This window comes from Phocoena sinus, chromosome 10 (assembly GCF_008692025.1).
Source record: "Phocoena sinus isolate mPhoSin1 chromosome 10, mPhoSin1.pri, whole genome shotgun sequence".
Classification (NCBI taxonomy): Eukaryota; Metazoa; Chordata; class Mammalia; order Artiodactyla; family Phocoenidae; genus Phocoena; species Phocoena sinus.
In genome coordinates, this window is record NC_045772.1 from 11511991 (window position 1) to 11527325 (window position 15335).

The 15335-nt window shown below is 50.8% G+C and overlaps 1 protein-coding gene across 1 annotated transcript in view; it reads left to right on the plus strand.

Annotated features, from left to right (window-relative positions):
• The window catches only part of CACNG2 (calcium voltage-gated channel auxiliary subunit gamma 2), a 118504-nt gene extending 116038 nt beyond the window's left edge, over positions 1–2466 (plus strand). The window contains exons 3-4 of the mRNA XM_032644160.1: positions 302–442; positions 1931–2466. Coding sequence (XP_032500051.1) covers positions 302–442; positions 1931–2466 — 677 coding nt within the window. The remainder of the gene's footprint in view (positions 1–301; positions 443–1930) is intronic.
• Positions 2467–15335: the final 12869 nt, after the last annotated feature.

Genomic DNA, 15335 nt, shown 5'->3' on the forward strand with positions numbered 1-15335 from the left:
GAGGGAATGTGGGGATGGGCAGAGACCAAGTCCCATGGGGCCCTGTGCGGCTCACGAAGCGCTGGGGTTTGATCCTTGAGGAAGTGGAGCATCCCTGAAGGGCTGTGAGCTAGAGAGTGTATTGCTCCCTCTCCTTCCCTCTCTAAGACTGCGAAACAACCTCCACTCTGGTCCTGTGTCCATAACCCATCCCCCAGCCGGCTCCTGTGGACTGCTCTCTCTCCTCCCTCCTGTGTCCTCCCCCCCAACCCCTGTGTCATAGCCTTGCCGTTCTCTCTCCCCCACCCTCCGTGTTCTCCAGGGGCTGTGAGGGCCTCGAGCATCTTCCCCATCCTGAGTGTGATTCTGCTCTTCATGGGTGGACTGTGCATCGCAGCCAGCGAGTTCTACAAGACTCGACACAACATCATCCTGAGTGCCGGCATCTTCTTTGTGTCTGCAGGTAACAGCTGCTGAGCCAGGTGGGCCAGAGTCCAGGCCCACCAGTGGGGAGGAGGTTGAGGTTGGGTGCCCAGTGGCTGGGAGGACCTGGCAGAGAGAGGAGGGGAGAGCAGAGAGGAATTTCCGGGCCTTGCAACAGGCTGAGTTGCAAGGAAGACAGGTTGTGCTGGGGCTCCCGCCCCAATGCGATGCCCGAGCCCCCCCACTGAGTCCTCCAGGACCATCCCCAGACCCTGTCCTTTAGCCCAACGATGCATCTTTCTCCCACCTCCTGGAAAAAGGCCCCAATCCCAAGATCCTCTCAGGACACTAGGCCTATCCTCACTTGCCCTCTCCCCTCACTGTCCTACCCAGGTGGGAGCAGGCAGGCACCCGAAACCACATTTCTCAACCCAGTTATGTGACAAGTCACATTGGCTTCAGATGCCAGAAAAAGAACATGGGCTGTAGTATGAGCCATTTAATAAGAACGACTAACGTTTAAGCAGCACCTCCCACGTGCAGACTTAACAGCTTTCATGTCTATTAACTCACATGCATCAACTCACACATATTCACATGTATTGATCCTCCCCATGACCCGACAGGAGTAAGTCCTATTATTTTTTTAATAGACCTTTATCTGAGTATAATTACGTCACAATACCGTGTTAGTTTCTGTTGCACAACAAAGCGAATCAGCCATATGCACACACATGTCCCCACATCCCCTCCCTCTTGAGCCTCCCTCCCATCCTCCCTCTCCCACCCCTCTAGGTCATCGCAAAGCACGGAGCCGATTTCCCTGTGCTATGCTGCTGCTTCCCACCAGCCAACTATTTTACATTTGGTAGTGTATATATGTCGATGCTACTCTCACCTCGCCCCAGCTTCGCCCTCCCAACCCGTGTCCTCAAGTCCATTCTCTATGTCTACCTCTTTATTCCTGCCCTGCAACTAGGTTCGTCAGTACAGATATGGAAACTCAGACCCCGGTTCCTTTGCCAGAGGCTTTGCATCCAGGCAGTCTGGCTCTAGGAGCCAGTCTTAACCCCCTGCTACACCAGCTTCAAATCCCTGTGCAGCCTTGAGCAAGTTACTTAACCTCTCTGCAATCTGTTTTCTCATCTGCAAACCCCTTGAAAAGCACTCAGCAGCGAAGGCAGGTAGTAAATGCTCAATAAACTATATTATTATTATTACTATTATTATTACTACTCAATACATTGTAGTATGCCCCTTGCTTCTTTCCCTTCTTCCCATAGCTCTGTTTCCATTAGCTCTTCCCTTTGCAGCTCTCTCCAAATGGAATAATAGGATAGTAAGGTGATGCTTGCAACACCCCTCTAGACCGGCCCATCCGTTCTCCATGAAAACGCTGGACCAGGAAAAGACCCTCCAGCAATTCCCCGTCCCCTCATCCTGCCCGGGGCCTGGCATCCTCCTTGGAAACTAACGATCCTTCTTCCCTCTGCTTCCCTCTCCGCCCGCGCCCACCCTCTGCCCGCAGGTCTGAGTAACATCATTGGCATCATAGTGTACATATCTGCCAATGCCGGAGACCCTTCCAAGAGCGACTCCAAAAAGAATAGCTACTCGTACGGCTGGTCCTTCTATTTCGGAGCCCTGTCCTTCATCATCGCCGAGATGGTCGGGGTGCTGGCCGTGCACATGTTTATCGACCGGCACAAACAGCTGCGGGCCACGGCCCGCGCCACGGACTACCTCCAGGCCTCCGCCATCACCCGCATCCCCAGTTACCGCTACCGCTACCAGCGCCGCAGCCGCTCCAGCTCCCGCTCCAGCGAGCCCTCTCACTCCAGGGACGCCTCCCCCGCGGGCATCAAGGGCTTCAACACCCTGCCGTCCACGGAGATCTCCATGTACACCCTCAGCAGGGACCCCCTGAAGGCCGCCACCACGCCCACCGCCACCTACAACTCCGACAGGGATAACAGCTTCCTCCAAGTTCACAACTGTATCCAGAAGGAGAACAAAGACTCTCTCCACTCCAACGCAGCCAACCGCCGGACCACCCCCGTATGAAGCTCCCGCGGGCCTCGCCTGCGCCGCCGCCGCCGCCGCCGCCGCCGCCGCCGCCGTCGCCGTCGCCGTCGCCGCCGCCCCCGCCAGGGTCCCGGACAGACCCGGGAGGCGGGGCGCGGCCTGCGGGGTGGGCCATGGGGTGGGGGGTGAGGGGGAGGAAACGAAACCATCCACGGGGGACAAACCTTCCAAAAGCAAAAACAACAAAAAAAGAGAAAAACATAAGTAAATTAAAAAAAAAAAAAAGAACAACATATAAGAGGAACAAAGAAGCAAAACAGTAGAAAATGTGCAAAACTATAAACGAGGGAAGGAAAAACAAACTTTAAAAAAAGCAAGAGAGGATAAAAATTAAAAATAGAAAATAAATCTAAAAGAAAATGCATGATTTCCCATGTACCATTATTTTAACGTTTAATAAAAACCAATTTAAATGAAAACATACAAGGGAACCAAGATAATATTAAAGCAAAAAAAAAGGAGAAGGAACAGAAAGGAAGGGAGATGTTCTTTGCATTTATCAGGGGTTTATGTTACTTTTTTTTTCATGCGGAAGAGTTACTTTTCTGTTCCCTTTAACCCCAAGCTGGCTCTGCCTCCCTGGGTGAGTGGGGGGGTGGAGACTCAGGGGCCCCGGGGCCAGGTGAGCCTCCCGGTCACTGCCAGGTCCCTGGAGCTTCTGCATGGGTGCCCTAGGAACGCTAGGTGGCTTGCAAGCCGGCTCCACCCAGCATTGATGGGGCAATTGTAAGCCTCCAGGTGACCCAAGAGTCCCTGGTCCCTCCTGTCCGAAAGGTGCCTGGAGGGGGGTGCACCTGGGGCTTGTCCGGCCCCAGGGTTCCCAGTCCTTAATGGTCCTTAACCCACTGTGATGACTTCCTAGGCCTTGAGGGAAGGGAAGGAGAGGAGATGGCTGCTGGTGGCTTGCAGAGATGCCTGCAAAACCCCGGAATCCTCAGGGTGAGCCTCTTGGGGTCACTGCCCCAAGCTCCTGTCTTGGGGGCAGGAGATGCCCACCCCCCGGGGGATATAAAGCATCTCTCCCTCCTCACCCCTCACCTCAGGGCCATGCGATGACCCTGGGGCGATGGTGGACCCCCAGACTCATAAGCCCCCAGCCCCTTGGGAGGGGGGTTCACAGACCCTTTGGGGGTCCTTGGACTCACTGAAGCCCCCTCAGGGCCCAGCGGGTCCAACAATGACACTGCAAAAAGGTTTCTTTTTACAAAAGAAAAAGGAAAAACAAGTGGTGATTTTTTTTAATAAAAAAACCACAGACTATAAATAAATGTAAATATATAATAAGTGGATTTACTTGCAAGAAAATCAGATAGTATTTTTCTTTTAATTCTTTTCCAGCTTTAAACTGTGAAAACACACAAAAAAAATGGGGTGGGGTGGGGGACTTAAAATTTAGCAGGGAACTTGTAAAGAGAAAACAGAAAACAAATATACAAATCCATTTTAAGAAACAAGCAAACAAGCTGCTGTGAGAGATGAGAGCTGGGCTTCAAGCAGGAGGGAGAGGAGAAAGGCCCCAGGGAGCTGCACGGGGCTGATAGAAAAGATCTCCTCCTTACTCCAGGAAAGTGCTACTAAAGTGAAAGAGAGAGAAGCGGTCTACACAAGTGAGATTGCACACCCCACTCTCTCGCACACACACACGCGCACACACACGCACACACACACACACACACACACACGCATGCACAGTCCTCGAAGCCCAGCACTGGAATCACTCATGGGGACACACACTCAGTCCATCCCCTTCCATCCCCTTCCCCAACCAGAGGCAGGATTCAGAGAAGACTGACTCATGCCCACCAAAGCCATTGACGACAAAGCTCTATATCGGCCTTTATGCTTACGTGCGCACTCCCACCACACCACGGTCACACGTGCGCACGCGCGCACACACACACACACACACACACACCGCTCGCATGCAAGGAAAGGGCACCAGTCTAGAATCCAGCTCTGGATTCTGGAATCCCTGGCTGTGTGGCTTCCCTGGGCCTCAGTTTCCCCCTGTGTAAGCATGTGGATTGACCCAGACGAAACTCCAAAGGCCCATTCTTCTTCTTGGTGTCGATGACTCTTAAGATCTGCCACCTGCCCAGAGGAAGATGCCAAGGAATGACCAAAATGGCTGCCATCCAGCCCCCAGACATTGAGAACATTCCCAAAACATCAGTCAGACACTCAGACGCACACACACGCACACACACGCACACACACACCACACACACACACACACACACACACACACACCAAACACACACACACACACCACACACACACCACACACACACACACCACACACCACACACACCACACACACACACACCACACACACCACACACACCACACACCACACACACCACACACACCACACACACACATACACACACCACACACCACACAAGCACACCACACACACACACACCACAAACACACCACACACACACACCATGCACACCACACACACCACACACACACCACACACACCCACACACCACACACACACCACACACACGTACCACACACACACACCACACACACATACCACACACACACACCACACACACACATACACACACCACACACCACACAAACACACCACACACACACACCATGCACACCACACACACCACACACACACACCACACACACACACCACACACACACACCACACACACATACCACACACACACACCACACATACACACACCACACACCACACAAACACACCACACACACACACCATGCACACCACACACACACACACACACCACAAACACACCACACATACCACACACACACCACACACACACACACCACACACACACACACCACACACACATACCACGCACACCACACACACCCACACACCACACACGCCACACACACATACCACACACACCCACACACCACACACACCACACACACCCACACACCACACACACACACCACACACACACCACACATACCACACATACACACATACACACCCCACACACACACACACCACACAAACACACCACACACACACACACACCACACACACTCACACATACACACACCATATGCCTCCTCACTGTGCTCCCAACCCTCTGCCCCCGCATCCAGTGTCAAAGCAAAAATACACACATGTGAGCAAACGTCTTCTGCCGTTCAGAGAGGGAAAGGTACCAGAAGTCCCCAGAGCCACTCTTGACTTTGTGTCCCCTTCCTTGAATGCCATAACCCGGTCACAGGGAGCAGAGGGGACTTCCTTGGGAGAAGATGAGCCACCAGGCTTCCCCCACTGTCTTTAGAGGTCAGGGAAAAGGAGGGTCCTCCAAGGTTTGCTGGGAGGGGTGAAGGCTGAGGGATGGAGAGCAGAGATTCACAAAGTTTGGTCCCAGCATGAGGACCAACCCCCAAAGTTAAACTTAGACCACGGACTCAAGTTTGGGGGCATCCCATGTTGCTCCCCTTTCTTCCCAGAGCAGCAAGTCCACTTCAGAATGAAAGAAAGCCAATCACTTTCCCAAGCTCAGGTTTCAGCCCAGCCTGCCGGTCACTCTGCCGAAGGTGGGGCCCCTGCTGTCCCCATCAGCACGGCTTGGTTGGTCTCTTTCTTAACACTGGCCTGTCCTGAAGCTTCTTAGGTTGAGGTCTGGGGAGTTGGGGGGAGTGGCTGGAAAAGTTTTGGGGGCTTGCGCACTCTCAGCTGCCATTTCCATCTCTTGTCTGGGAAAGGAAAGCTCTTTTCTCAGGTCAGTAGCAGCTGGGACCCTAAATCCAGCCTGAGCCACAAGACAGAACATCTGTCTGCCAGCCCAGAAGTGCACAGGGGGCCCCGGGAGCCCCAGGACAGAGCCATGGCGGCCAGTGCCAGGTGTGGTGGCCACCCAGTATTTCTCAGTCTGGGCAGAAATCACAATCTCTCCCTCCCCACTTCAACCTTGCCCACTGCCCCCATCAGATCCCAAACCTGAAAGGATCAAGGACTAGAGAGAAGGGAGAAAGAAAGAAAACAGCAAACGCACGGGCATGGTCCAAAGAGGAAAATTGGTCCCAGTTCTCTGAGTTCTGGCAGAGTGTCTGGGATGGCAATCAGCGCTTCTTCCCAGGCCATGAGACCCAGGGCCTGGGTACCCTTGAAGAAGGCCAACCAGGTGTGGGGTGAAAGGGCTAGGGGGCCTGGAGGGAAGGAGCTGTGTTCGGGACTGCAAAGGCGCCGTTTGCCAGGGTGGACGATTGCTCATGTCCAGCTCAAACCAGTCCAAGAAACCAACCTCCATTTTATTTTGTTGGTGGGTCCTTTTTTTTTTCAAACTGTTAACAGAAAAAAATTTTAAATAGCTGAAAACTAAAAAAAGAAAAAAAAAAGAAAAAAATCCTGGTACATGAAATAAAGATTTTTTTTATAGCTTGGTCCTCACTTTGGTGGATTTCTTTCATTGCTTTCCCAACTTCTGACATCTCATTTAGAACCATCCTAAAGCCGAAATCTGAGAACTCACATTCTCAGATTTCAGTTGAGGGATGGGAGGCTTAGAAGCCAGGCAGTAGAATAACCCTAGTCCCCAGGTCATGAGTTTCCTCTTAAATATCCCTTACTGATATTTGCACACCTCCAGTGACAGGGGGCTCACTCCCTCCTTAGGCAGCCCCAGCCCGTGCAGGGTAGTGCTCATTGGTAAAAGTCTCCTCCCCACAATGAATTTCAATCCACCTCTTCCTTTGACTCCAGCAACAATGAATGAATCCCTTCCCTTTTTAGCACAACAGTCCCTCCGATATTTGAAAGCCATGAGAATGACATCCTTGAGTTTTCAGTTTTAGAATAAATCAGCCCCCATCAACATTCCGGTGACCCTCCAGGGTTCCAGTTTTCCCCGTGAAAGTGTGCAGCCTGTAATGGACATGACCCTGCCGCTGTACTTAGAGGGCCCCCGTACAGAGGTGCTCCTTGGAGGGGACTGTGGATTGGGAGACAAATGGGGAGGGTCTAGCAGGGGGCCTTGGGACTCTCCTAATGTGAAAGGCAAGATGAAATGTGTCTTAGTCTGCTCAAGCTGCTGTAACAAAGTACCACAGACTGGGTGGTTTAAACAACAGACACTTACTTCTCATTTATTTCTTAGACTTTCTTAGACTGGAAAGTCTAAGATCAAGGTGTCGGCAGATTCCATTCCTGGTGAAAACAATCTTCCTGCTTGCAGATGGCCACTTTCTCACTGTGTTCTCCTCACACGGCAGAGAGCGAGCTCTGGTCTTTCTTCTTTTATTATAAAGACACTAATCCCACCGTTGAAGCCCCACCCTCATGACCTCATCTGAAACCTAATTACCTCCCCAAAGCCCTGCCTCCAAATACCATCACATTGTGGGTTAGGGTTTCAATATATGTATTTTGGGGGGACACAAACATTCAGCCTTTAAAGGCGGCTAACCTCTCAGGAGGATCTGACCCTTGACCTGAGAGAAAGGCCCCATTTGAAGGCAGCTAAAGGACTAACCCACCAATATCCGGCCCCGTTCTGGGCAAACTGCCAGGGTCAGTCATTTGAAGGAAGGCTGTAGAAGAGATGGCACACTGAGCGGACCTGAGTGACACAGACCTAAGAGAAGGCCAGCCCCACAGTCCGGGGCCCTGGAAAGCTCCCCTGTAGAATTGGCCAACATTCACAACTCCCTGCTCCTCTCAAAATGCATTAAATACATTTAATTTAGTTCATTTGGACTTTAAAAACAGTCATATTGAATAGGATGGGTGGAAGGAAGGTGTTTCAAAATGAAACCAAGATTTTAAAAGCAGACACGAAAGTACTCAGCTGTTGGCAAATTATAAAATGCTTCTCCTCCTCCTCCTCCTAACAGGGACTTCCTGTGCCCAAATGCCCACCACCACCCTTACTGAATTTGTTATCTTTGACTCAGAAGGATGTAAATGCCATGACAAACAGGAAAAAGAGAAGCTGACCAAAGCTTGTTTAAAATGAAAACATTACGATACATCACTCTGAAAAGAGAAAAAACCTTCATTTTGTCCTCCTAACATCTACCATTGCAGACCAAAAAAAGCATGGAGGGGCTTCCCTGGTGGTGCAGTGGTTGAGAGTCTGCCTGCCGATGCAGGGGACACGGGTTCGTGCCCTGGTCTGGGAAGATCCCACATGCCGCGGAGCGGCTGGGCCCATGAGCCATGGCCGCTGAGCCTGCGCGTCCGGAGCCTGTGCTCCGCGACGGGAGAGGCCACAGCGGTGAGAAGCCCGCGTACCACAAAAAAAAAAAAAAAAAAAAAAAAAAAAAAAAAAAAAAAGGCATGGAGGTCTCATTCATTACAATGGGTGGGATCCACTGCCCTGGTTATTTTAATGTTTTCATCTGGAGAGCCAGAAGTGTGATCTATGAGGGGTAACCAGGTCACCTTAGATACAGCCATAACAACTCACAGTGATGGGGACCAGGGAGGGTCCCAGACGTCACAACCCCAGTCCTGACACAGACCAGGGCATCTTCATGAGCTCCAGGAGGTAGGGTCTCTGGGGACAAGACATTGTCTAAGATTCAGGGCAGGAAGCTTAGTCATTGTACAGCTCTCCTTGGGGCTCAAGAGAAAGGAGATGGCATGCAGAGGAGACCTGAGTGACACAGACCTAAGAGAAGGCCAGCCCTACACCCCGGAGCCCCCAGAAGACTCCCCTCTAGAATTGGCCAACATTCACAACTCCCTGCTCAATTCAGCCTTTGGGCCACACTGCCAAGCTTCCCATCAACCTCAAGCATCTCCTCCTCCAAGCTCACCCCTAACATTTGCTGGTCGCAGGACTTCCCTGACAGTCCAGTGATTAAGACTCTATGCTTCCAATGCAGGAGGTGTGGGTTTGATCCCTGGTCATGGAACTAGGATCCCACATGCCACATGGAGAGGCCATAAATAAATAAATTTTTTTTTTTTAATTTGCTGGTCCAAGGGCAAGAGTCAAATGGGGGCCCCCATACCATCAATCTAAATATTTAACAGCTACAAATCAAACTAACCGACTTTAAAATATGTTCCATCCTGACAAATCTATCTCCTTACGACATAAAATACGAGGTTTGAATTTAGAATTCTCACCCCCCTCTGAATTCTGTTCCCAAAAGTGGCACAGGGCAAGCCCACCCTGGCTTGGAGCCCACCGCCCAGCCCCCTTCCCTTCCCATCTCCAGCTCCCCCAGCACATGCGGGGCCTCTCCTGAAAAGGGGATGCCATCCCAGCCTGCACATCCAAGTTCCAGCTACAGCGGCCTGAAACAGCGACTCCTCAGCCACTGTTCAGGCCAGTCCAACCTCAAGACAGATGGTGGCCAGCCCTGGAAGCTGGCTCAGGAGACTTTGGGCAGAAATTCTGAAAAGCAGGCGCCAGAGAGAAAGGGCTACAAGAGAGGTGTGGGCTCAGGGTGAGCACATCGCATTGGCCTGTGGACTCTTCCCCCCACAGGGAGGGGCATGGTGGGAGGAGGGCCAGAGCAAGGTCCCCTAAAGCCCAGGGCCCCTCTCGTCCATGTCTGGGGGCAGCTTATCCTCTCTCTGGCTCTTGAATATAGATCTCAGGGTACAATCCAAGGGCTTCTACTCCCTGAGGGTCAGATAAGGGGATGTAGAGCTCAGAAGACCTATCCCTTCATGGGAAAAAGGTACTATTTAGAGCCCAGAAAAGTCAAGCAACTTGCAAACCAGACCTGCAAAATGAATTGGCTTCAAGCAGGCTGCCGGTCCCAGAACCTGACCTCCAGCGTCCCCAGGCACCCCGTCTGATGAAGGTTTGAAGCTTTCCTTCCCCCTCCTCCGTTCATGCTCCAAGCTCCTCGCAGGAGTGCTGACCTCACCAAACTCCAAAAGCTCTGAGCGTGTCTGCTGGGGGAGAGAGAAGCCTGCTGTTTCGTTGAGTGTCTAGACCTGCCTAACAAGGAGCATCAGTTTGGACCGGCTTCCAAGCCGACGCTGAGGAAGCTGGCTGGTAGCCAACGACTGCCCCGCTCCCCTGGTGCACAGGCTCTGGAAAGAACTGTCCGTGGGCCAGCTTGCAGCTTCCCCCAGGCCAGGCCAGAGGGACTTGGCCCTGCCTGCCCTCTCCGCCACTCTATCACAGACAGAAATCCAGCGTGTGCAAGGGCTGCCTCTTACAGGCTCACACGAAGCCACCACGTGCATCTCTTCTCCACTCTGAGTTCAGTGACAACACACTGGCACCCTGAAATTGGCTGTGACGGGAGTGTTTACACCACAGAAATGGGCAAATGCTACAAATCAGGCAATTCTTTTCTAATAGAGAGCTGATTGTCAAACACCAACACATCACTGCATGAGGCTGTAGCTATGGTGTGTGCATATATGTTCACTCATGCACACCTCTGAGGCACATTCATAGCCCCTAAAGTGGGTGTGCCTGTACATATTCTTATGTGCGTGCATGCCTGTGTGTGCAAAAACACGCACTTATGGAATTAGATCCACTCACACAAACATATCCATCAGTCTGTCAAATTTTCTTGACCACGTCCCCACCAGGTCTTGATCGTGGTCGCAAGTGTACAGACGTGACAAGGACACAGACTTTCCTGCAGGAAGCACTCAGTAGAGACAGGACCATGGACAGGGAAACAGAGGCTTGCTGAGAAATGTGATAAGCTGCACAAAGGCATGGTGAGAAGGGTGAAATAACATGGGTGGGCACACAGAGCAGGTGGTGCTTCAGCATGACGTGCTGCCCGCCGCACGTATGTCTCTACGTACTTAATCTACATGCACCTGTAGACCCATCTGTGCATTTACAGGCACAGGTAAGCACTCGCATCTATACGGACACATGTAGCATGTGTGTATGTTCGTGTGTCTATACGTGCTCAAAACATCGGTCAGAACAAAGGAACGCCACACTAGGTGAGATGGCCCATCTCTGTCACCAGGAGTACCCAGCCCTGAAGCAATAAGCCCAGCCTTCCTCTTCCTCTCTCTTTCAGCCTCCCTCTCTCTCTCGCTCTGGCTCTCCTTCCCCAAGTCTCCCTTGCTTTCTCTCCCTCCTTCCTCTCCCACTGAGTTACCCGTCTGTCTCACCCACACTGTTATGCAAAGGATCCCAAGGGAATAAGAAGCAAATGGTAAGATCACCCCCAGGCACCTCTCTCCGCCTCTACTACTCCAAGAGGAGAAGGAAAGAGGCCCACAGATGTGCTCTCTGAGGCAGCCCTCTAAGATGAGCCCAACAGGAGCAAGAATGTCTGTCATGAGAGGGAGGGGAGTAGCCCTTCCCATCCAATTCAAGTCAGGAAGTCTGGGATGACCTGTCATGGCCCTTAAACAGTTCAAGATCTCATGGGGGTGAAAAGACATAAGGATGTGAAATTCAGACAGCAACGCCAGGCAGGATGTAGTTAGCTGTCAGAAGGCGATTCCTGGGGGAGAGGAGGGAGGAAGCCAGGGGAGGGAAAGGGTAGGACTTGAGCTAAACCACTGCTTCTTTATGTCACTCCCTCACTCGAAAACCTTCAGTGGCTCCCCAGTGCCCTCACAATAAAGGCTTTAATGCCCTCCCTGGCCAGACCCCTGGTTATCTGTCTTGCCACAGCAAACTGGAATTTGGGGGAGCCTACAATGTGCCAGGCACTACCAAACCACATACTATTATAGGTTAGCAAGCAAGTATTGTCACCCCCTTCACAGATGTGGAAACTGAGGCTCAGAGAGGCGGAAAGTTCTGGGGGTTAAGAGGGTGGGCTCTGGAGTCACATTGCCCGGGCTCAAACCAGGCTCTAGCCACTTACTAGCAGCACAACCTTGGGCAAGGTATCTATGCCTCAGTTTCCTCATCTGCAAAAGGGAAACAATAATAGCACCTAACATATGAGGTTAAATTATGTTAAGGTTAAGTTATGTTAGGAAGTTAATGAATAAAAAGCATTAGAACACGGCTTCCCTGGTGGCGCAGTGGTTGGGAGTCCGCCCGGTCCGGGAGGATCCCACATGCCGCGGAGCGGCTGGGCCCGTGAGCCATGGCCGCTGAGCCTGCGCGTCCGGAGCCTGTGCTCCGCAACGGGAGAGGCCACAGCAGTGAGAGGCCCACGTACCACAAAAAAAAAAAGAAAGACACGGTCCCAGCCTCCTGCAACTCATGTTCAAGCAGGGAAGAGGAAACATTAGCAAGTTAAGAATCAAGTAATTATATAATCACAAATCTCTCTGAGACACTGGCTTTCAGCTGAAATTTGAAGGGTAAAGAGGGAGGACCAGGAAAACGGGATGGAAGAGAGCGGGAGGTTCCAGGCAGAGGGAACAGCATGTGCAAATACTCATTTCTTAAGGCAGGAAAGAACTTGGCCTGTGAGTAGATCTAAAAGATGATCCAATCTTTATCCTAGGTGAGCAAGGGACAAGTGACACAGGAGGAGGTGCAAGAAGTGGGCAGGGGTTGGTCCTCATGGGGCAGGCCTTTGAATTTTATTCCAAGTACAAAGACAGCCCCTGACCCAGAAATGACATGAAAAATCACCACTGAGGTTTCCATGCAAAATTCACCAAGCCAGAGCCATGGCTAGACACAGTGGGAGGGACAGATATAAGTAAAACACATCCCTTTCCTGAAGTTCATCGTTTTGTTTGAGTTATTTACTTGTGATTTGTAATCTGCCCTTTTCCATTCAATTAATGTCTATTTATGAAAAGCTCCTCCCAAGGGTGAAAGAGCTTACAGCAAAAGACACATAAAGAAAAAGGATGTTAAAAGTAGAAACCCAAACCATGGAAAGGAGAAGGAAGCAATGTGACAAAAGTACAAGCTTCCTGGCAAGCAAGGCAAAAAGAGAAACATCATAAATTCCATAGCTTTCATGGTCAAAGTCAACACTTCAGTTGCTGTAGAAAAGAAAAATTTTTTCTCGATCTCACACTCTCTGGAAAAGAGAGAAAACACACATGAAACAATAATTAACAATCAAGGCTAAAAGTACGGAGGGCCAAAAGAGTGTCCCAAACAGAAACTGAGATGAAAGTCTTTGAATCCTGGCATCTGAGAGCACGCACCCCTTGAAAGGCAGCAGAAAAGGGCCGGCAGGAGAGCATTAGTAGAGTTAGAAAAGCCTATATTTGAAGCCCAGCTCCATCCTTAACCAGCTGTGTGACGTGAACAAGAAACAGCCTTGGACTTTCCTGGCTGTCCAGTGGTTAAGACTCCGCGCTTCCAACGCAGGGGATGCACGTTCAATCCCTAGTCGGGGAACTAAGATCCCCCGTGCCGAGCAGCACAACCAAAAAATTAAAAAAATAAAATTAAAAAAATTAAAAATAAACAGCCTCCCTGAACCTTCATTTCCTCATCTGAAAAATGGGTTCAATGATTTCTATGTAGGATTAGTGGCTGGGATGCTCTGAGGAGGCACTGAATGTGAAAGCTCCTAGTACAGTGCCCTGATGTAGCTGGTACTCAACAAAGAGTGATAATAATCATAGCTAGAATCTGTTGAGCTTTCCCTTTGTGCCAGGCTTTAATTTAAGCATTTTCCATGATAACCATAAAAGCCACATGATGAGCTAGATCCTATTATTATCTCCATTTTATAAATGAGGACATTGAAGCTCAGAGAGATTAAGATACGTGCCCTAGGACACACAGCAACAATATGGTAGAGTCTAGACAGTAAGCCCAGCAGTCCGTCGACTCCAGAGCTCATGTCTTCACCCCTATGTGAACTTACTTCTCCAACAGTGATCTCCTCGCCCCCTTCTCTTTACCTCCATCCCCCAGTACACAACCACTCTGTCTGCTAGATTGTTCACCACTGAATGGAAGCTCCTCCCTCCACGGAGCCAAAATCCCTGCCCCACTGGCTCACCTCACTCTCACCTCCTTCCCACACTTTGCCTCTCTCCTTGCCTTAGCTCTGTCCTGTGGAGTTTGTGAAAACCAGACTGAACTTTCTTCCACAGAACAGCCCTTTAGAGTAAATTGCTTCTGCTTAGGGGACTGGCAGAGGGTTAACAGAAGTGAGACACAAAGCTGGCCATGACGGATGAGGAGGTCTCTGCCCTGGGCTCCTTGACAGCAGAGACACGACTCGCTTTTCACTTGCTTGGCACACGGCAAGACCTAGGAATCTTATGAACTGAATAAAGGTGAGCCGAATTGAACTGAGCTGAGTTGAACTGAACTGGACTGAACTAAACTGCAAGGCTGAATGGGTGGAGGGTGGGTGGGGGGTGGACAGATTCATGGATAGGTGGAAAGATGGATGATTGAATAGATTGTTGGATGATGGAGAGCTGGTTTGAGAAGTGGAAAAATGGATAGATTTTTTTAGATATTAAAAGGATGGATGGATGGATGGATGGATGGATGGATGGATGGATGGATGGAAAGTAAATTCAGTGACCATAGCTGGTAGGGGAAGCTGGTAACTGAAGGTACAGAGGTAGGAATGTCTCAGGTATGTTTGGAAAACACTGAATAAATCACTGTGACTGGGGCAGAGGGCTCATGCCAGAGAAAATAGAAAAAGAGTAAACACCCACATTCCGCCTCCTACAGGAACAGATGGAGGCACTGACGAGGGTGCTGTGCAGGTTGTGTGCTTGGTGGCTGCTGGGAAAGGAGGAGTTAACAGCAGAATGGCTCCCCGGCCAGCTGCGACCAGGGTGACACTGACAGATTACAGCGTGTCCTCCGCACTAATAACACTGCGGCGTTCTCCTGCCGCTCCCCGGCCAGCTTCAGCTCCAGTGGATCAATACCAAAAGGCATATATTGAAAATCCTCAGCCAACTCCCTCCAAGGCATGGATGCTTTAAAGGACTGAACTGCAGAGTAGAAGGGACCCTCAAGGCCAGCTCATTCCCTGGA